Source organism: Bos mutus, chromosome 5 (genome assembly GCF_027580195.1).
Source record: "Bos mutus isolate GX-2022 chromosome 5, NWIPB_WYAK_1.1, whole genome shotgun sequence".
Taxonomy (NCBI): Eukaryota; Metazoa; Chordata; class Mammalia; order Artiodactyla; family Bovidae; genus Bos; species Bos mutus.
Genome location: NC_091621.1, coordinates 10673142 through 10691425, shown reverse-complemented (window position 1 = coordinate 10691425; position 18284 = coordinate 10673142). Strand labels below are relative to the sequence as shown.

At 38.8% G+C, this 18284-nt stretch overlaps 1 protein-coding gene across 5 annotated transcripts in view; it reads right to left on the bottom strand.

Moving 5' to 3' along the window:
* Positions 1-18284, bottom strand: part of ANKS1B (ankyrin repeat and sterile alpha motif domain containing 1B) — a 1156394-nt gene that overhangs the window by 751199 nt on the left and 386911 nt on the right. For all 5 annotated transcript variants that reach the window (XM_070370293.1, XM_070370295.1, XM_070370296.1 and 2 more), the window contains exon 10: positions 13270-13435. In XM_070370293.1, the coding sequence (XP_070226394.1) occupies positions 13270-13435 (166 nt within the window). The remainder of the gene's footprint in view (positions 1-13269; positions 13436-18284) is intronic.

Here is an 18284-nt window from a genome sequence, read left to right as displayed (position 1 = left end):
GGCAATGGCACCCCACTGCAGTACTAGAAAATCCCATGGATGGAGGAGTCTGGTAGGCTGCAGTCCATGGGGTCGCTAGGAGTTGGACACGACTGAGCGACTTCACTTTCACTTTTCACTCTCATGCACTGGAGAAAGAAATGGCAACCCACTCCAGTGTTCTTGCCTGGAGAATCCCAGGGATGGGGGAGCCTCATGGGCTGCCGTCTATGGGATCGCACAGAGTCGGACACAACTGAAGCGACTTAGCAGCAGCAGCAGCAGCAGAACCTTACTAGGGGTTTTGGGTCATCTTTCTAAGACCAATGGCATGTCACTAAAAGAGGAAAGATGCACTCAGATTTGGTTGCAAATGATAAATGATAAATTGAATTTATCCTGTGATAAATTCAAGGAAGGCAAATAGGTAAATAATATTTTATTACTAATATAATCCAGAAGAGTGATTGGTGATTGAAGGAGAGACATTTGATGAGTAGCTAGGGATCAATAGTAAGTACAGAATTACCTTCCCCTTACCACCTATTCCAGTTAAAAACCACAAGACCTAGTGATTGATTGAATATGGAAGTTAATGAAGATAGACATGGAAAGAATGACACAAATGCTTCTGAAATCAGATGAATGGTGAAGTCATTTACTAAGAGAAGGAACACTTCGTGAAGAGCATGTTTGGGGGGAAAAATACACATGTAATTTTGGATATTTTGGGGTCAAGGTATTTTTGAGACATATAAGTGGAGGTATTAAATAGATGGATGGATGGATGAGTGGATGAATGAGTCTAGAATTAAAAGAAGTGTTTTAGACCAGAGAAAAAATTTGGGGAGTCTTCAGCATATTGAAGGGCTTCCCTAGTGGCTCAGGAGGTAAATAATCTGCCTGCAGTGCAGGCGACCTGGGTTCGATCCCTGGGTCAGGAAGATTCCCTGGAGAAGGGAATGGCAATCCACTCCAGTATTCTTGCCTGGAGAATTTCATGGACAGAGAAGCCTGGCAGGCTACAGTCCATGGGATCACAAAGAGTCAGACACTAACACTTTCACTTTCTTTCAGCATGTTGATTGTAACAGAAGCCATCCTACGGATGAGATCACTTAGGAAGACAGAAAAGTAAAAAAGAATAGGGAGGACTTCGTCCAAGCCTTGAGGAATTCCCAACTTTTAGAACCTTGCAGAAAAACATTGGCTGTCATAATAAGATGAAAATCTTTTTGGACAGCAAAGGGAAGAAAAGATATCAAGATGGAGGTGTCACTAACCTGTGAAATGCTGCTGAGAGGTTCAGTGAGGATCAAGACATGTCCTTTGGATTTTGTGACATCAAGGTCATTGGTACCTTTAGAAAGAAACTTTCATCAGCCCTAGGGGTACTAATGGATTAGGCACTGGCCTCCTAGAAAGCACCTTTCACCAGAGCAATGAGGATTGGAAATCCGATGAGGTGGATTGAGAAGTGAAAGGTGAGGAAGAAAATAAACATACTAAAATTGTAAAGGGGATAGAGAGAAAAATAGCTAATGAGTCCAATGGGATCAGGTAACTTTTTACTTGTTTATTTGTTGCTTTCATTATTAGTTGTTTTGTTTGTTATTGTTTTTCAAATGAAAAAGACAAACATTTAAATGTTACTTGACCCAGGGGGAAAAAGAAACAATTAAAAATACAGGAGAGAGAAGGAATGAATGAAACGGTCATATTTTTTGGAAGGCAGATGCAGGGAGCATAGAGGTTGAGACTAATCTTCTACAGGAGGAGAAAAATACCCTCTATTTTAAGAGGAACAGGCAAGAGAAGCGTGTGGGGCAGTTGTAGACTTGGCGGAGGACATACAACTTTCACCTGATGACTCTGGTTTTCTTTTTTTAACCAGTTTTTTAAGTGTAGTTGATTTGCAATGTTGTGTTAGATTCAAGTGTACAGCAAAGTGATTCAGTTATTCATACATATATATACACATATATATTCTTTTCCATATTCTTTTCCATAATAGGCTACTACAAGATATTGAATGTATTTCCCTGTGCTATTTAGTAGGTCCTTGTTGTCCCCATATTCTTTGTTAATTAAAATATGAGGCCATCTGCTGAGAGTATGTACGATACTGGGCTGCAGTTCATGGGGGTCGCAAAAAGTCAGACACGACTGAGTGACTAACACACCAAGAGTGCAATGCTGCAGTGTGGAGGGCCTGGTTGAATTTGGTGAGCATGAATTAATGAATTAATGAATGTTTAATTCATTATTATATAATTCTGACATTTTAGAGAATCCCTATTCCACACGTCACCATGCATGACAACATAAAAAGCTTATATCTCCCATGCGTGCTCAGTCGCCTCGGTCTTGTCTGACTCTTTCTGACCCTATAGACTGTAGCCCTTCAGGCTTCTCAGTCCATGGGATTCTCCAGACAGGAATACTGGAGTGGGTTGATATGCCCTTTTCCAGGGGATCTTCCCGACCCAAGGATCGAACTGGATCTCCTTCATTACAAGCAGATTCTTTACCGACTGATCCACCAGGGTAGTCCCATATCCCCCATATAATCACTTTAATGAGCGTTCATTGTATTGTTAGAGATCTTATAAGTCTATAGTTCATGTTATTCATATGTAGAACAAGTAAAATTGATTTGAGGAAAAAAAGGATAATTTTCCTTTTGTTTAGGTTGTCGTTTTCCAAGTATAACAAGTTTCCACCAATTTGATCCCATTCAAATTAGTAAACTGTCCTTATGGATGAAAGAGCTACTTTACCAGGATTTCATGGCAGGTACTGCTGCCCTAGTTCCCTCTCTTCGCCCCTCTATAACCTAACACTGGATTACATATTTACCATGGAGAGACCTGCCTTGATAAATGGCTAAGACATCACTGAGCACAGAGCAAATGCCAAATAAATAATTGCTGTTTGATAAAAGTGGTTCTTATCAGCAAAGCCAGTATTTGTACATTAAAGAATTGCTTCCAAGGGGCTTAAAAACAGTTTGCTCTCCTAAATGAGTTAAACATACTCACAGAACTCATGTTTACACTACCTACTTGCTTAGCAGAGATAAACATTAGTCTTGATCCACTCTGAATTCCATTAGTTTCAAAAATTTGGCATTAGAATTAAGAAAAGTTCGCCATTTCAAAAAATATTTTGGTATAAGTCACCCTCACACTACAACCCATTTCAGGATACTGAGGGAGGTGTAGTGAGGCATGGAAGATTATTCGCCACATGACATTTTCATTTCAGGTTGACCATACTCCAGTGAGCACATTAGCAAATTGAATAAAGATAACCGAGACCCGCACTATCCTGGCATGGGACTATTGATTGTGTCCTTTTTATCAGAGACCATCTATTCTCCTGCAACAGGATTGGAAACAGTTCTCACTGGTGTTGCTGTAAATGGCTCATTAATCAAAATGGATTTATTGAGCATCCATAGCGAGCAAATCCTATACTAAGTGATTCAAAATAACAGGTTGCCTAGTAACCAGAAAAATGGAAAAATTCCCCTGTGAAGGTTAAAATTAAATGAAAGGCAGATAAGAAAACATTATCTTTGATGGCATGTGACTATTTCATAAGGGATTTTCCTGCCATTATAGCCACTTTCTTTTAAGGATAATATTCATTCATTCATTCACTCATTTAATGATTCATTCATTTATGTAACTGAGTCACCACTACGATTATGTAAGGCCCTTTGCTCTATGCATTAAGGGAAATAAATAGATTCAATACTGACTGAATAAACATGAGTCTTAGCAAATTTGTCAAGCAAGGACTGGACTTCTGTTAATCTTTATTTAATGAGCCTAGTACTAGAGCAATATTATTTATTCCATATAAATCTGTAGTCACTGAGGCATGAGTAAAATGCTTCTTGCAGAGAATCCTTCTTTTCTGGTTGAATTATATAATTTTGTTTAATGCAAGTTGATTTCATATTTAAATTAAACCAGTTGGTGCGATAAAAATATTTTTCCTATGGTCAGATGAGACCTGTTTTGTACTAGATCATCTAGTTAATAAATTTGTTAACAAGTGACCACAGAAAGGACACTGACATCCATACTTAACTGATTTTCTGAGAAAATACATCTTCCATACCAACGAATGACATTGCCAGTTACAACCGAGACACTCAAGCTTTGTAGCCTCTGAGTTAAGCACGGCCAGGCACACGACTTGTCCTCATAGGCCTCGGCATCCTAACTCACTCCTCCCATCTAGGTCTTGAGTTTGTGTCCTCAGTTACAGTCCCTGTATTTGTTTACTTGGGCTGCTACTAACAAAGTATTAAAAACAACAGAAATATGTTTTCTCACAATTCTAGAGGCTGGAAGTCCAAAATCAAGGTATTGGCAGGACTGGTTCCTGCTGAAGAGTTCTGTTCCAGGCCTCTTTCCTTGGCTTCTAGATGACCATCTTCTCCCTGTGTCTCTTCACATTATCTTTCTTCTTTCCATATCTCTATGTCCCCCCTTTTTTAATGAGTCATGTTGGATTAGTGCCCACCTAAAGACTTCATTTTAACCTGATTATCTGTATAAAGACTCTGTCTCGGCTTCTCCAAATAAGGTCACATTCTGAATACTAGGAGTACTAAGGGTTCCAATATACCCTTGGGAGGGGGGAGAAAAAGGGGCACAAATCAACTAATAACAGTCCCTCTAAAGACCTGTTCATCCTTCCACTCTCTCTCTTCTCTCTCTAGTCCTTTCTCTTTCTTTCTCTCCAGGAAAAGCTTCAGAATGCATTTCCTGTGCGTACAGAAATCCTAATTTTGTCTGTGAAACTGAGCCAAGTTATCCAGCACAGTTAACCAAAAACTGTAGAATACATTCCCTAAGATATAACTCCTCAGTTCCCTTGCCTACTCTTTTCCAAATGGCAGAATCCCAAGGGGATAAGGTATGAGCTTCACTCCTACAGACCCCTCAGCTTTCTTCCTCCTGCCCCCTCTTCATTAACATTGCCTTTGTCCTGGCCATAATTATTTTACGCTGAGACTGAGTGTTGACCTCCTAATTAGTCCTCCTGCTTCTAGTCACATATCTGCACAATCAATCTCCCCATATTGCTTCCAGAGAGATCATTCTAAAACACAAAGACTCATCATGCCTTGTCCCTCCTTAAAGTCTGTCAGTGGTTTGACTCTGCTGCCAAGTGAAATTCAAACTTCAGCATGTCACTTCTTGTTTTTTATGCATTTTCCTCTAGTCTCATTCTATGTTCTAACCAGGCTAAATTAGGCATAGTGTGAATGCAGTGTGTTCTTCCACACATCTGGATCTTGGCACACACTATCCCCTGACCTAAACAGCCATATATTTCCCATGTATTCATCTAACTCTTCCTTCTTTGAGGCTCAAATAAGGCACCAGATCCTCCAGGAAGCCTTCACTCACTCCCTCCTGTTCTACTCTCCTGGAGCACCTTATGCTCACTTCTATCATTGAACTTATTACTCTTAATTTTAATACCCTCTAAGTTCCTACCTATCAGAACTTGTACCTTTCACTCTACTTCTGCAACATGCAGCACAAGACCTAGAACACCAGAGGCACTCAATGAAGGTTTACTGAGTAAGGCACTGAAGGGTACGGTTTAATATGAAGGCCTCTAAAAGACTCATGCGCTTCAAGAAAGGTCTCCTCTTCTACAAGTGTTACCTTCAGTTAATAAAGGACTTCGTAACAAAGGGAAAACATCAGTAACACCAAGACAGTCCAGTAACTTCCCCCAAGTTCGTGAACTCAGTTCATCCTGAGAAGAAAAGGAGAAGCTAGGTACAGCAGAATGAGAGACTTGGAAGCAATTAGATCCAGGCAAAACCTAAAGTACATCTTAATGGAATCAACAGACGAAAAAGACTTGAACTGTCTCCTCATCCAGCCAGATTACAGTTATGTTGGCACTCCCTTCTACCTGCTATGGTGTTTATGCAGGGAAGTTTTGTGGGGTTCACTTGTTAAGGTTCCACCTAGAACTGGAACAGAAATTGCTCTAGCTGTAATATTCATCCATTATATATAACAAAAAAAAAAAAAAATCCAATTTAAACTCTGGACTTTCTTATCCCTAGAATTCACAATTACAGCCCAAAGTGCAAGGACCATCAATCTTTATAAATTAATGGGTCAGTTGAGCAAACTGTTTTCTTTCATACTGATGATTGAATGCAATTGGGGAAAATTATATACCTAAGCAAATGAACTCGTATCCCACTTGCTGCTGCTGCTGCTGCTAAGTCGCTTCAGTCGTGTCCAACTCTGTGAGACCCCATAGACGGCAGCCCACCAGGCTCCCCCGTCCCTGGGATTCTCCAGGCAAGAACACTGGAGTGGGTTGCCATTTCCTTCCCCAATGCATGAAAGTGAAAAGTGAAAGTGAAGTCGCTCAGTCGTGTCCGACTCCTAGCGACCCCATGGACTGCAGCCTACCAGGCTCCTCCGTCCATGGGATTTTCCAGGCAAGAGTACTAGAGTGGGGTGCCATTGCCTTCTCCACGTATCCCACTTAAGAAACAACAAACAACTCAGGCATTGTTGAAGTTTATATTTTCCAAAAGTATCTGTAAGAATATCTTCTTATGATGTGATTTCAGTAACACTTTTCCATAAAGGGGAAGGTTATAAGAAGTAACGCAGCTTCTTACACAGTATACCATGTAAGAACTATACCATAGTAATATGCTGTAGTGCTGCATAGAAACTTCAAGCTAACAATGACCCTCTAAGGATTTAAAGAAAGCATGTTGATGTATGGCAAAACCAATACAATATTGTAAAGTAATTAACCTCCAATTAAAATAAATAAATTTATATTAAAAAAAAAGCCTCATACATCCTCCCTGTTCAATAATAGGGTTTCTAAGAACCTCAAGGACATTGTTTCATAAAACTCTCATAAGGAGCACAAGGCAGAGAAAATCTTCTCTGGACTATAAGCTTTTGCCTAATTTAATGGAGTACAAATTGAAACACACAAAGTCCACAGAGTTTTAAAGGAAAGTATTTCAATTTGAACTAGAAGGAGAAAGATAATATAAACCAAAATTTGGCCCCTAATTTTTTATAGACAGTAAGCAAGTGAGAAAGATACCCGAATTTAAACATGGGTTACTTTTTATGGAAAAGGAAGAATGACTCAGAAGGTAGAACCAAGAGACACAGAAAACAATCACTACTTCATTGCACTAGGCTTAATCAAGGAACTGTGCTTGATTACCTTCAGAATTGCCACAAACTAGAGATGTCTGTGTGGCCTATTTTCCCTGTGTTTGAATGGGAGTGTCAGTTGTGGTTTTCCTACACCTTTCCCCGTCTTAAATGTTGGGTGTGTAGGAGAGGAGACTGGTAATTTGTCTGTTTAGTTCCTAGGTCATCACTGCCAAGAGAAAAGGTTGTTAAGGACCCATACTGTAAGAACTGCACCAGGAAGACCCATACATACCTAAACCTAGACCAGGAGTTCATGCAGTCAAGGGCTGATGTTTGGGCATCCAGGAAAAGGATACAAATCATAGTGACTAGAGGGAAGACTGTGGCAGATCTTATTTTCTAAAAAGGACAGCAAAAGTATCTTCCATCCTATATTCTCTTATTACAGAGTGACTTTGACACTCCTTCCATCAAGAAGTAGGATTCATATTCTCTCCCCTTGAATCTGGTAGACTTGGGACTATCAGTTCAGTTCAGTCACTCAGTCAGGTCTGACTCTTTGCCACACCGTGAACTGCAACACGTCAGGCTTCCAGGACCATCAACAACTACCAGAGCTTACTCAAACTCATGTCCATCAAGTCAGTGATGCCATCCAACCATCTGTTGACCCCTTCTCCTCCCACCTTCAATCTTTCCCAGCATCAGGGATCTTTTCAAATGAGTCAGTTCTTCACATCAGGTGGCCAAAGTGTTGGGTTTCAGCTTCAGCATCAGTCCTTCTAATGAGTATTCAGGACTAATTTTCTTTAGGTTTGACTGGTTTGATCTCCTTGCAGTCTAAGGTACTCTCAAGAGTCTTCTCCAACACCACAGTTTAAAAGCATCAATTTGTCAGTGCTCAGCTTTCTTTATAGTCCAGCTCTCACATCCATACATGAGTACTAGAAAAACCATAGCTTTGACTAGATGGACCTTTGTTGGCAAAGTAATGTCTCTGCTTTTAAATATGCTTTCTAGGTTGGTCATAGCTTTTCTTCCAAGGAGCAAGCATCTTTTAATTTCATGGCTGCAGTCACCATCTGAAGTGATTTTGGAGCCCAAAAAGATAAAATCTCTCACTGTTTTCATTGTTTCCCCATCTATTTGCCATGAAGTGACAGGACTTGGGACTATAGTATAAGTGATAATGGGAACTTCTAAGGCTAAGTAATAAAATGATACAACTTCCACGTGGTTCTTTTGGAATGCCCACTCTCAGAATCCAGTCAGTTTGTCAAAGGAAAACCCAAGCAGTCCATGAAGAATAAACAAGACCAACAGCCCATAGCATTAGCCCAGTTCTCAGCCATTGCCAACTTGCCAGCCATGTAAGTGACCTATTTTGAAAGTGAGTCCTCTTTCTCCCTGTTGTGCCACCCCAGCTCATATCATCTGGCACAGACAAGCTGTCCTGTCAAATGAACTCTGCAAAACTTGCAGATTTTGAACAAAATAAATTACTGATATTCCACTAGCTCAGTAGGCTTTGGGTGGCTTATTGCATAGCAATAGATAACTGACACGGACACCATTTCCTTTATGAATCTTCCTCAAGCACCCAGGTGGTGTTGTGTTCCTCTTTTCAGCTTCCAAAGCACTTTCAGTGTAGTATTATCTTAGCACTTATAATACTCTGTTGAAATTAACTACTCACTTGTCTGCTTCCTTGTAAATATAGGGCAAGTCTGTGCCTTTTTGGAAAATTGGCTCTTTGAATATACTGCTTTTGCCCCATTCTCTCTCCTCCCCTTTGGTCAGACAAGTCAGAATTTCTTGGTGTATCTTCTAAGTGTCTTAGCTTCTCTTTCACATGTATATTTTCTTATCATTTTGTACCTCTATTCAAAATTCTGAAAAATCCTTCTGACTTAATTTCCAGCTCACTAAATCTCTCCTCAACTGAGTTTAATCCGCTGTTCCACTCATTCACTGAGGTTTAAATTTGGGGTTGTTTTTCTTTGTGTATTTTTTAATTTATAGAAGTTTTGTTTTTCCCTCTCAAATATGCTAGGTCATTTTTTAATGGTTTCTATTCCTCAAAACACTTTCAACCTTATGTCTTATCTATAATAACATGGTTATTTCATAGTTTGTATCTAATAATTCCAATATCTGAAGTCTTTTCAGGTGTGTATTTGTTCTTCCTTATTTCTGTTGATATCTGATTGGGGGTCTTTTTCTTCTAGGCATAATGATTGCAAACTGATCATTTTAATCAGAAAAGTATTTATAGGAGTTACTTAGGGCCTACAGAGATAATTCAGCAGTCCAGTAGTCATGTATGGATGTGAGAGTTGGACCATAAAGAAAGCTGAGCACCACAGAATTAATGCGTTTGAACTGTGGTATTGGAGAAGACTCTTGAGAGTCCCTTGGACTGCAAGAAGATCAAATCAGTCAAACCTAAAGGAAATCAGTCCTGAATACTCATTGGAAGGACTGATGCTGAAGCTGAAATTCCAATACTTTGGCCAACTGATGTGAAGAACTGACTCATTTGAAAAGATCCCTGATGCTAGGAAAGATTGAAGGCAGGAGGAGAAGGGGATAGTAGAGGATGAGATGGTTGGATGGCATCACCAACTCAATGGGCATGAGTTTGAGTAAGCTCCAAGAGTTGGTGATGGACAGGGAAGCCTGGCCGTCCATGGGGTCACAAAGAATCAGACAACAACTGAGAGAGATAATGTACACAAATGAACTGAGAGAGATAATTTACATTCCTCTCTAGATGGTTTACTTTTGCTTCTGCTTGATGACTGGGGGTATTACCATAAATTAAATTCATGGATTGATATTTTGCAGACTATATGGATGATATGTTTTGGGCGAAAATCTGTGTAAGGACCAGCTCATGATTATAACACCTCAGGAATTTTTCTCCTTGTTCTGCTCATAACAAATCATCTTAGCAGATCTTGCAGTCTCCTTAGAATGAATGTTATGAGACAGAATTATTTCTGATTACTGTGAGAGTGTAGCCTTGTAGCTCTAGGTCTATGGAGGAAGGATTTCCTATTAGAGTTCACATGCTGAGCATACACAGAGATTTGCTTTCTGTACACAAACCTATAGAGGACTTGAGGACCGAAGTTTAACAGCAGGTTCAGCAAATTCTCTCAGGACAAAAGTGACTTTAATGCTCCACTGGCTTCCCACCTTCACCAATGTATTGGCCCGATTATCTCTTACTAGTATGTCGGAGAAAGCAATGGCAACCCACTCAAGTACTCTTGCCTGGAAAATCCCATGGACCGAGGAGCCTGGTAGGCTGCAGTCCATGGGGTCTCGAAGAGTCGGACATGACTGAGCGACTTCACTTTCACTTTTCACTTTCATGCATTGGAGAAGGAAATGGCAACCCACTCCAGTGTTCTTGCCTGGAGAATACCAGGGATGGGGGAGCCTGGTGGGTTGCTGTGTATGGGGTCGCACAGAGTCGGACATGACTGAAGCGACTTAGCAGGAGTATACTGATAAAAAGATGTTCCTTATTTAAATGTCATTTACTTTACATAATTTTAATGTTGCCTTTTTGATGCTTTTAAGTCTTCCTTTTCTGTATTTTTATCCAGCATGCTGTTTTTTATTTTTTTCTTTTTCTTTTTCAGCAGGAAAATTGTTCTGAGCCTAATTAGTTTTAAAACCTGGGTCCATTTCTTTTTCATCCCTGTCTCCTCCTCAGCATGCAGCAAAGTGCCTGGCAAGTGAAGGAAGTCGACTAGTTTTCTATTATTTAATGAATAAATAATGCTTTCATTCCTGCTTCCACCACCCCTAACTTAACACTCTACCTCTATTCCCTAATTAAAGCTCTTTTAAATTTTCATATATATATATATGAAATTCATATGTGTGTGTGTGTGTATATATATATATATATTTCTACATTAACTGAACTTTACTCCTGATTTCCCCACTATTTTCCCCTATGACCTCTCCTACAGATGATTTTTCATTCTTTTCGAGTTTCATTCTTATCATCTCTCAGCATTGTCTTCACTCTCCATGACTGCTTCTGAATCACCCACTATTCTACCTTCATCTAATCTGCTCATCTGAAGATTATGCTACCCTATTATAACATACTTTTCCTGACTTTATGGTTACCATATGTGGATTTCCAGGCATAACTCCACATTTCTTGAGGATTTCACTACTTGGTTCACACTTTCTATTCCATTTTAGCTCTTAATATAATGCAGTAGTGTAATTAACATAGCATTTAAGAGTATAAGGGGACAACCCAAGTTCAAGTCCCAGAATCATCCATTGTTAACATGTAACCTTGGGAGGTTACCTAATATTTCCCTGCCTCATGTTCCTCTTCTATAAGATGGGAATCATGGTATTATTATCTTGTAGCATTGTAAGAATTACAGGAAATAATGTATATAAAGCACTTATAATAGTATCTAGTACCAGTAAATGCTCAATAAACCTTAACTATTTTCATGATTATGCTCTGACCTCATGCAAAAATCTTCCTTCCACATGCTTATGATTCATACAACACCCTGGGCTTCCCAGGTGGCTCAGTGGTAAAGAATCTGCCTGCCAATTCAGCAGATGTAAGAGATGCAGGTTCGATCCCTGGGTCAGAAAGATCCCCTGGAGAAGGAAATGGTAACCCACTCCGGTATTCTTGCTTGGGAAACTCCATGGACAGAGGAGCCTGGTGGATTACAGTTCACAAGGTTGCAAAGAGTCAGACATTGACTGGGCATGCACACATGCATGCATGACCTCGGTACTTCTCAAAAACCTACTTGTTCACTTCTATAAAATTCCATAGCCAGTCATTTAAAATAGTATTTCTGAATTTTACTTTAACCCTTCTCAACATTTAACTCTTCTTTTCAGTCAATAACCCTTACATTACTCAGAAATTGAACCCATCTGGACATACATATATCAGGCTTTCTCTGTATTCATAATGCTTTATTTTTTCTTCTCTCTAAGAGAAGCAATTGTTGTGCTTTCTTAGACTACCTCAGTCTTAATTTATATCCATCAGTTTTTTCTTTTTACTCCTTGTCTTCAGTCTCTCGTTCTCCATCAGCAAACTCCCCCAACTTCTAAACTTGACCAAGTCTTACTTATCCTAAAATAAACTAGCCATTTCTCCCTCATACCACTTTCTTCTCATGTTAGCATTTTAGCTTTTTTCCTAATCCTCTTCAAAGGGTAATCTGTATTCTCCACTCCCTTTTCCTTCTTCTGCATTTCTGAGTATCTCACAGTTAGCTTTTAAAAATCTAGTTTTATCACATCATTTCTTAAACTTACTTTTCAAAGACAGGCAGAAACTGGGTTGTCAAACAAACAAATAAACAAAGCCTCTCCTAAGAAATTCTACAATTTCCTTGCAACCTTGAATATTCTGACCACCCACTTGAAGCTCTCCTCTCCCATTAGCTTTCATGTAACTACTTTGCATTCTTCACTCAGAGGCAGAGGCAAAAGAATAGAAAGCAAGCGTGATGACAAACAAAAACTCATGTTCAAGCAAAGGCCCCTCAGGGTATTGATATTAAATAAGACACTTAGCTTCAATTTCCTCATCAGTAAAATGGGCATATTTGTTCATCTTGTTCACCAGTTTATAATGCTAATAAATAAAGTAATGGATCTGAAAATACCATAAAAGAAATAAAATACACAAAGTAGCTGAGTATACTTGATAACGTGGAAGCAGACAGGATGCAAGAAACTATACTTAAAGATTCTTGCTACCAAATTTGCTATGAGACTCTGAAGGACCCAAAGCTTTGTATCTGACCTAGAATGTTTTTCACTATTAAAAGGTTTCAGAGTGTCTTCACCATGGCAGTACCAGCTCCATGAGAGCTCTTGCCAAGAAATTAAGAGCATTCACGTAAAAACTGCTCCAACTTACCTGGACTCACGTCAAGATGCAAAAAAATATATATATATACTTATGACTATATCGGGGCCCTTTCATTTTTAAAAATATTGTGGGACATCAAAATACTAATGATACATCTTCAAATGTACAAGCATGTAAACTGAATTGGTCCATGTTAGTAAGAAACATTACCAGTTCTTGGAGAAGGGGCCCTTGCAATTTCTAAGGAGCAAGGCTTCTTTGTAACTGCTGTGTCCATGAGATCACATAGAAAATTCTCATTTTCTGAAGGAAATGTATCCAGAGAGGCAGATGGTACAATTTCCATAGTGTAATTCCTCTTCTTTGGATAGGACTCCTGAAAGGAAGGAGAAAAAATAAAAATAGCTTTGTGATAAAGACACAGCCTGTTTAATTTATAAAAACTAGAAAAGATAATAAGGTTCGTCAGTTCTTCTAAAAGTGATTGAGAGGTGATGATTCATCTGTTTGAATAAGTTATGCAATTGTGTAACCCCAATAATACCAGTGATCTTTTTAGAAAGGTCCTTGTAATTTGGTTCCCCTGAAGTTATCACTAAAGTTCTTGATTTCAAGTCATGATCTCTTTTTTTTTTATAAAATATGTGTATTTTCTACTTGTGGTATAAACAGTTGTTTAATCAACAGTCATTCCCAAGACTCTTCTCCTTTGCCTGCTTCCTAGAGATAGCCATATGACTCAGTTTTTGACCTGTTAGATACAAAGGGAAATTTGCTGGGAGGCTTCTTTAAAAATATTCTTTCCCCAGAGAAAAAAGATATGCAAAGAGGCTTTTGCAGAGTTTTGGCCATCCTCAGTTTCCTCTCTCTGGGTGCAGGTTTGATGTTTGGGGCAAGGATAGGCAAGTTGTAACCATAAGGCAGTAAGCCTCTTACCTCAAAAAGACAACTGGTCAAGAATGACAACAGCAGAATTTCTTAAAAGCCTGGGACCTTGATAATATCATTGAGTTGCTCAGATAGTTTCAGGACCAGTTTCTTCAGGCTTCTTAAGCAATTATTAAAGTTTCTTCTTGTTCGAGTCATTGCTAACTGGTTTTCAGTCATTTAGAAGTGAATGTGTTCCCACCCAACACACTTCCTTTGTGAATACTGTTAATATACTAAAGTTACTCTTTTCGGGTTAGGATGTGAGAGTTGGACTGTGAAGAAGGCTGAACACCGAAGAATTGATGCTTTTGAACTGTGGTGTTGGCGAAGACTCTTGAGAGTCCCTTGGACTGCAAGGAGATCCAACCAGTCCATCCTAAAAGAGATCAGCTCTGGGTGTTCTTTGGAAGGACTGATGCTAATGCTGAAACTCCAGTACTTTGGCCACCTCATGTGAAGAGTTGACTCATTGGAAAAGACTCTGATGCTGGGAAGGATTGGGGGCAGGAAGAGAAGGAGACGACAGAGGATGAGATGGCTGGATGGCATCACTGACTCGATGGACGTGAGTCTGAGTGAACTCTGGGAGTTGGTGATGGACAGGGAGGCCTGGCATGCTGCGATTCATGGGGTCACAAAGAGTTGGACACGACTAAGCAACTGAACTAAACTGACTGAAGGTCTTATTCTATATTGCTGATTCTTCAATATATTCTAAAAATTGGAATTTATTTCATCTTATAATATCTTTAAATATTGTACAAGGCATTGTGTATTTGTGTGTGTGAGAGAGAGTGTGTATGTGTGTGTTTGTCACTCAGTCGTTCTCCACCTTTGAGATCCCATGGACTGTAGCCCACCAGGCTCCCCCATCCCTGGGATTCTCCAGGCAAGAACACTGCAGTGGGTTGCCATTTCCTTCTTCAATGTATGAAAGTGAAAAGTGAAAGTGAAGTCACTCAGTCATGTCCAACTCTAGAGACCCCATGGACTGCAGCCCACCAGGCTCCTCTGTCCATGGGATTTTCCAGGCAAAAGTACTGGAGTGGGGTGCCATTGCCTTCTCCGATACAAGGCATTAATGGTCAGCAAATATTTATTGAGCATCTATCATATACATTTAGAATTATGCTAATCTCTGGAAATGTTTAAAAAATGAGTAAGACGTAATCCTTGCGCTCAGAAAGTTTGTAGTTTACCAGAAAAGGAAAACAGATTATCTGCATGATAAATTTAACAATTAATCAGATTTACTTTTGATATATATTACCTTTATAAACCATACTTCATTATCAAAAGAAAGAAACAAATGAAAAAATAAACTCATTTTCAAAAAAGCTTCCAATATATATCCAAGGATTGGTAAAGATTTAGTACAAGCTCCTATTTTTTTTCTTTAATGACACTTACAGTATAGTAGAGTAAGTATTCAAGGTCAGAGTAATTGCTTTCAGACCATACCAGACCCTCGCACATCAAAGAGTCAATTATGTTCACTCTACTCTATTGAAAGCAGGAAATTGGGAGTAATTTATTTCTAACAACAAAGGGTGGCAAAGTTGAAAGCATCCAGAGGAAAGCAATCAGGATGGTATATGATTTAAAAACCATGTCACAGAAGAAATGATGAAAGGAACTGCAGTGTTCTATCCCAGAGAAGTCGTATAGCAGCGTAATAGTTATCTCAATATATTTGAAAGGCTATCCCTCACAAGCTTCCCACAGAGTGGGAAAGGGTATAAGAGGCTGTGGTAGATTTATTCTAAAGTTCTTTGAGGCAGAATAAAGAAAAATGTTTATCAGTCAAGGAGGGCAAATTTAGATCAACACAAAAAACAATTTTCTGTGAATTAATAATATTGCTTATCTTCTAAAATAGATGTGCACTGATAAAATAATTAGCTAAAAGATAGCACTAGAAAGCAATACAATGAACTCCTCATAAGTGGAAATGCTTAGTTACTGATAAAATTATGTATAAAAGACACTGTACAATGACTACACCAGGTGACTGTAAGCTCCACGAGAGCTAGAATTTTTCTCATTCACATTCTATCCCCAGAATCTAATATAACTCCTGCCACATAATGGGTCTTCAGTAAATACTAATTGATCAGCTGAACAGTCTCGAACATCATTTTAAACAAGTCTAAGTACCAGTTAGGAAAAGAAAAAGGATAATGCTTTTTAAAGATGTAAATTACTTTACTTCTCTGTCTTCCTTATTATTGTTTACTGCTTTGAATATCAAAAGTGAAAAAAGTGAGATTCAATGAGATTGTAATGAGTCTATGAAGAAAGTCTCTAGCTTAAACCTTGTTGTTTAGTCACCAAATTATATTCAGCTCTTTTGCGACCCCTTGGACTGTAGCCCACCAGGCTTCTCTGTCCATGGGATTTTCCAGGCAAGAATACTGGAATGGGTTGCCATTTCCTTCTCCAAAGGATCTTCCTGACTAGGGATTGAACCTGCATCTTCTACATTGACAGATGGATTTTTACCATTGAACCACCAGGAAAGCCCCAGCTTAAACCCTAGTTCATCTCAAAATTAAATTAATCCAAACAATCTATTTTTCATGGATTTGGTTAGGCTGGACTTTATAAAGAATTACGAGGATTTTAAAAGTCTTGAAAACAACTTTGAAATTTAACCACACAGGATGAGTTAGTAAGTTAAATATACATTTATTAAAGAAATATTAAAAATATAAAGAAATGGAAAAAATATCACATGAAAACCAGCAGGCTCAAATAACTAATAGTAACATTTTGGTGTATATTCTCCCAGATGGCTTCCATGTGTGTGGACATGTGGGTGTGTGTAAAGGAAAGACAAACTATTTTAAACAATAATGAAGTATACCCTCTTCATCTTCCTAAGGGAGTGTCATTATTTCTCATTGGCATAGAAGTCTGTAGTACACACATGGCCTCCTTATGGAGAGTGAGAGCCCCATGGGAAGGAGATAGTTTTAGCAAAGCTGGACTTTTGTAACCAAATATTTCATATTGCCAAAAAGAAGCAGGGTATTCAACAGAATACCTGACAAGTATCTCTTGAAAGAGGATATATGACATTATAAAATGATAGAATAAATTCACATGTGTCCATGTTTAAAAGATAGAACATGACCACTGAGACCTGCCCCTCCCATCCTATGTTCTCCTTTCTATTCCCACCCCTTCCCTCGGCAACTGGGGTTAAATCTTGTTCTGAACTTTGTGTTTATAATTCCCTGCATTGTTGTGAAAATGTATCTATATAAGTGAGTATTACCACACATTCATTTACACATTCTCCTGACAACAGACTTTTAAACATTTCCCAGATGTTTTGTTATTAAGAAAAGAAAGGAGGGCATTGCGTTTTCCCACCCAAGTAGGATAAAGGTCCAAGAGATTTTCTGTAAAATTTACATAAAGATATTATATATATACACAAATGTATGTAATGTTTTCTGATTTGATATTTTCCTTTACTAATGTATTCTGAACAAGTTTCAAGGACAAGTATATGACTACATAATGAATTTAAGTCCCAGTATACGCATGATCATAACTCAGTCAATCTTACCATACTGAAATTTTAATGTTTTTCTTTTAAGGGAGCATTATTGTGCATGTATCCCTGTTTACATGCTCAACCACATATTTGAACCATATATATGCTTATATAATTGAATCTGTTTGTGGGTTTTCTAATTATTCTATATATCAGTCTATTCTAGCACCACAATCCTACTGTCTGGCTCTTTGCAACCCCATGGACTATAGCCCACCATGCTCCTCTGTCCATGGAATTCTCCTGGCAAGAATACTGGAGTGCGTAGCCATTCCCTTCTCCAGGGGATCTTCCTGACCCAGGGATTGAACCCAGGTCTCCCGCATTGTAGGCAGATTCTTTACCATCTGAGACACCAAGGAAGCCCTTGATTAAACTATCTGGAAGGATATGTCTCTCTGCATATTCATCCTTATCAAAGCATTTATGATTATCCTCATGTCTATTTTTCAAAAAAGTTCTTTAAACATTTTTGTCAATTTCTCCTCAAATCATTGCCTCTTCTTTGCTTCCTATCAGTAAACAGTACTTCCATACACCAGTCACTTAAACAACTTGGGGACAATTCTTCATTCTCACTCTTCTTCAGCATCATGCCCAGTCATTCCCTAAGTCCCATATTCAACATTGAATTCTGTACCTCAAACACATTCATTTCTCTCTACCCCGCTAACACCTTGGTCTGGGTCACCATTATTTGTTACTTGAACTGCTAGAACACTTCCAAACT